Source organism: Protobothrops mucrosquamatus, unplaced genomic scaffold (assembly GCF_001527695.2).
Source record: "Protobothrops mucrosquamatus isolate PMUCROS unplaced genomic scaffold, P.Mucros_1.0 scaffold4402, whole genome shotgun sequence".
In the NCBI taxonomy this organism is placed as follows: Eukaryota; Metazoa; Chordata; class Lepidosauria; order Squamata; family Viperidae; genus Protobothrops; species Protobothrops mucrosquamatus.
In genome coordinates this window covers 10,435-14,226 of record NW_015390315.1, presented here as the reverse complement: position 1 = coordinate 14,226, position 3,792 = coordinate 10,435, and the positions used below count along the sequence as shown (strand labels likewise).

The 3,792-nt window shown below is 40.7% G+C and overlaps 1 protein-coding gene across 1 annotated transcript in view; it reads left to right on the top strand.

Annotated features, from left to right (window-relative positions):
- Positions 1–3,792, top strand: part of LOC107298967 (metabotropic glutamate receptor 2-like) — a 46,194-nt gene that overhangs the window by 36,655 nt on the left and 5,747 nt on the right. Inside the window, exons 9-10 of the mRNA XM_015828326.1 lie at positions 135–302; positions 1,676–1,900. Coding sequence (XP_015683812.1) covers positions 135–302; positions 1,676–1,900 — 393 coding nt within the window. The remainder of the gene's footprint in view (positions 1–134; positions 303–1,675; positions 1,901–3,792) is intronic.

Genomic DNA, 3,792 nt, shown 5'->3' with positions numbered 1-3,792 from the left:
GTACCTGCAGTCCATCATCCAATCATTATTGGAAATTTCTGCCCTTCCTTTTTGCCACTGAGGAGATTGACAAGAATGGCCATCTCTTGCCTAACATCACTCTGGGTTACAATGTGTATCAAATTTTCTTCAAGGTAGAAATGACTTCAGATCCGTTGCTGGACCTGCTTTCAGATGGGGAGGCCAATGTTCCCAACTATAGGTGTGGGCGGCAGAAAAACACAGTGGCTGTTCTGGAAGGGGCTGAAACTGGCATTTCCATCCAGATTTCAGCCATGCTCAGTACCTACAAAATTCCTCAGGTATGTCTTACTTGAATCAAACATCCTCTGCTGTAAATGACAAGCAGAGTTTTATTAAGGAAATTGGAGGAATTACATTTTGCTTGTTACATTTAAAAGAACATCATCTTCAATTCAATCTTTAATCAAGGAGAGAATCAACCTAGGGCTAAGGAGAAATTTCCTGACAGTTAGAACAATTAATCAGTGGAACGACTTGCCTCCAGAAGTTGTGGAACACTGGAACAAAGATGATTAGGGGACTGGAGGCTAAAGCATATAAGGAAAGGCTGCTGGAATTGGGTATGTCTAGTTTAATGAAGAGAAGGACGAGGGGGACATGATAGCAGTGTTCCAATATCTCAGGGGCTTCCACAAAGAAGAGGGAGTCAAGCTATTTTCCAAGGCGCCTGAAGGCAGGATAAGAAGCAACAGATGGAAACTAATCAAGGAGAGAAGCAACCTAGAACTAAGGAGAAAGTTCCTGACGGTTAGAACAATTCACCAGTGGAACAATCTGCCTCCAGAAGTGGTGAATGCTCCAACACTGGAAGTTTTTAAGAAGAGAGTGGACAGCCATCTGTCCGAAATGGTGTAGGGTTTCCTGCCTGAGCAGGGGGTTGGACTAGATGACCTCCAAGGTCCCTTCCAACTTTATTATTATTATTATTATTATTATTATTATTATTAAGAGATTGGACAACCATTTTTCTGAAATGATATAGAGTTTCCCGCCTGAGCAGGAGGTTAGACTAGAAGACCTCCAAGGTCCCTTCCAACTCTGTTATTCTGTTAATTCTTTTCAGATCAGTTACAGTTTGGCTTCCCAGATTTTGAGGGATAAAACTCAGTTTCCTTTCTTCTACCCGATGCTCCCTGCTGAGGGAGTCCAGTACCCAGGGATGGTCAAGCTGCTCCTCTATTTCAAGTGGACCATGGTTGGTCTTGTTGCTCCAGAAACTGACCAGGGAGAAAGGTTCATGAGGATGTTGTCTTCTTTGATGTTAAGGAATGGCATTTGTGCAGTGATCTATCAAACCTTTCCACTGAATCTGTATTGGCTAGTTTTAAGACTTTACAAATATTATAAGTGGAGAGAAGTCAATGTCGCTGTTTATGGTTCGGAGATGATTTCATTTCCGTTGGGAATTACGATTCTACAATCAATACTTCAACATTTTCAGGGACCTATTGTAGAGAAAGTCTGGATCACCACAGCACACTGGGATCTCAGTCTTGAGCTAATGTTTACCAGCGCTTCCTTTAAATACATTGGTGCCATTTTTTCCTTCCTAATACAGAAAAGGAAATGGGCAAACTATGATGCTTTTAGTCTCTTCGTTCGCTCAGTATTTCACTTTTCAAAGAAAACCTTTATATGTTCCTCCACTAAGGATGCCTTTTCGGTGAAAGTCTGGAGACGGTGCAGACAGAGAGAAGAACTGGTGGCTGTGAGGGAAGAGGAGATTGATCGGATCCTGGCTATGGACAGTTACCTGACTTACAGCACCATCTGGGCTGTGGGAAGGGCCTTACATTCAGCTCATATCTCCACATTCAAGAGATCAGTGAGGAACAGAGGCATGAAGCTAGAAGCCCCAAGGCTGACGGCTTGGCAGGTATTTCTTTCCCGTCAGGCATATACAGCATCTTCTGCAAATGGGAATCAGTTTTCTAAGTGGATGTCTTGGTTACATATTCTGAAAAATTAAATTATCCTGAAACTCAGATCCAACTTAATTGCAATCTATCTTTCCCATCTATTTCTTTTCTGTTTCCCCTAATCCTTGTTTTTGCAATAATTTTTTCACCTTCCAGCTCATGTGTCCAAATAAAAATCTTATGTTTATTGATATACTCCTAACCAAGTTTGGAACTGAAAATAGAATCTGGTTTTTTTGAAAGAGAGAGAGAGAAATGTTCTGATCTCTCCCAATATAGACCAAAAGGTTCTACTCCCAGTTTAGCTATGAAAGTCGGCTTGGTGATCTTGGTCTAGTCCAGTGGTAGTCAATCTGGTCCCTACCGCCCACTAGTGGGCGTTCCAGCTTTCATGGTGGGCGGTAGGGGTTTTGTCCGATATTGAAGCACTTTCCTTTTTTTTAATTTAATTGACTTTTTAAAAAATTTTCATAGCATTATTTAAAAACATTTTCATTAGGTTTTCATAAAATTCCCCATGACAATTTAAATTTCTGAAAATATACTATTTGTATCGCCCCGTGCATAAGTTTAGTTCACGTTACGTAAGTGAAATTAGATGGTGCTATAGTGCGACCGCAAACAAAAGAGCCTCATCTCAGAATAGCTCGCACATCTCGCCCCACACCACCCAGCTGTAACAGACAAGCAGGGCTGGTAGCTGCCCCCCCAACCTAATCCACGATGCACGAGAGGCATGCGCAGATGACGATACATGGCGCAGGTTCTTTTGTTTGCGGTCGCACTGGTCAGTACACAGTTAGATTTGTGAGAGTGAGCACATGCCTACAGCTTCAAACAAAATATTGTGAGTCCATGTCTCAAAAAAAGAAATACGCTCGTGGCTATTTGCCAGAGTATCTGAAGATGGGTTTCATAGAATCTGTTGTAAATAAACAACATCCAATGTGTTTATTGTGTCATAAAACATTATCCAATGAGGCAATGAAGCCAAGTCGATTGCAAGAACATCTTTCTACAAAGCATCCAAATGATAAGGACAAGCCCATTGAATATTTTCAGAAAATATATAAAAAATTTCAAAATCGTTCAACAATCGTTGCATCATTTAAGAAACAACATGCAGCGAACGAAGATGGATTAATTGCCGCTTATCGCATTTCACAATTAATTGCAAAAAGTGGTAAAAGCTATAATATTGGAGAAACTGTAATAATACCCTCTATAAAAGAATTTATCTCAACAGTAATGCATCAGGATATACCTGAAATTTTAAAAACGTTGCCCCTAAGCGATAGCACAGTAAAGCGACAAATTGAAGAAATAGCAGTTAATGTTGAAAAAAACTGATAAGTATTCTCCAAAACTCTTCATTTTTCATGCAATTGGACGAGTCTACCATTACAGATAATAATACTTTATTGATGGCATATGTACGCTATTTTGATGAAAACAATACATTACGAGAAGAAATGCTATTTGCAATAAATCTCATTACAGATACAAGAGGATTATCTATATTTAATACTGTGAAATCATACTTTACAAAAAATAATATTCCTTTGAATATTGTTGCATGTGCTACTGAGGGAGCACCACCAATGGTAGGTCGCTATCGTGGATTTGTTGCTTATTTTTGTCTAATTTTTGTCTAATTTTTGTCTCTGGACAGTGGCAGAGTGATCTGGAAATGGGGGAGATAATTATAGAGCCTTTGTCATGGTCAGATCACGCACTCCTTAGGATGGACTTCCGGACCGCTGCCCCTCGCCGCAGGGAGACGGAACCGCCTAGATGGTTCCGTCCCAGGCGCCTGATGGACCCGGAGGGGTTTCTGACGGAGCTTGGG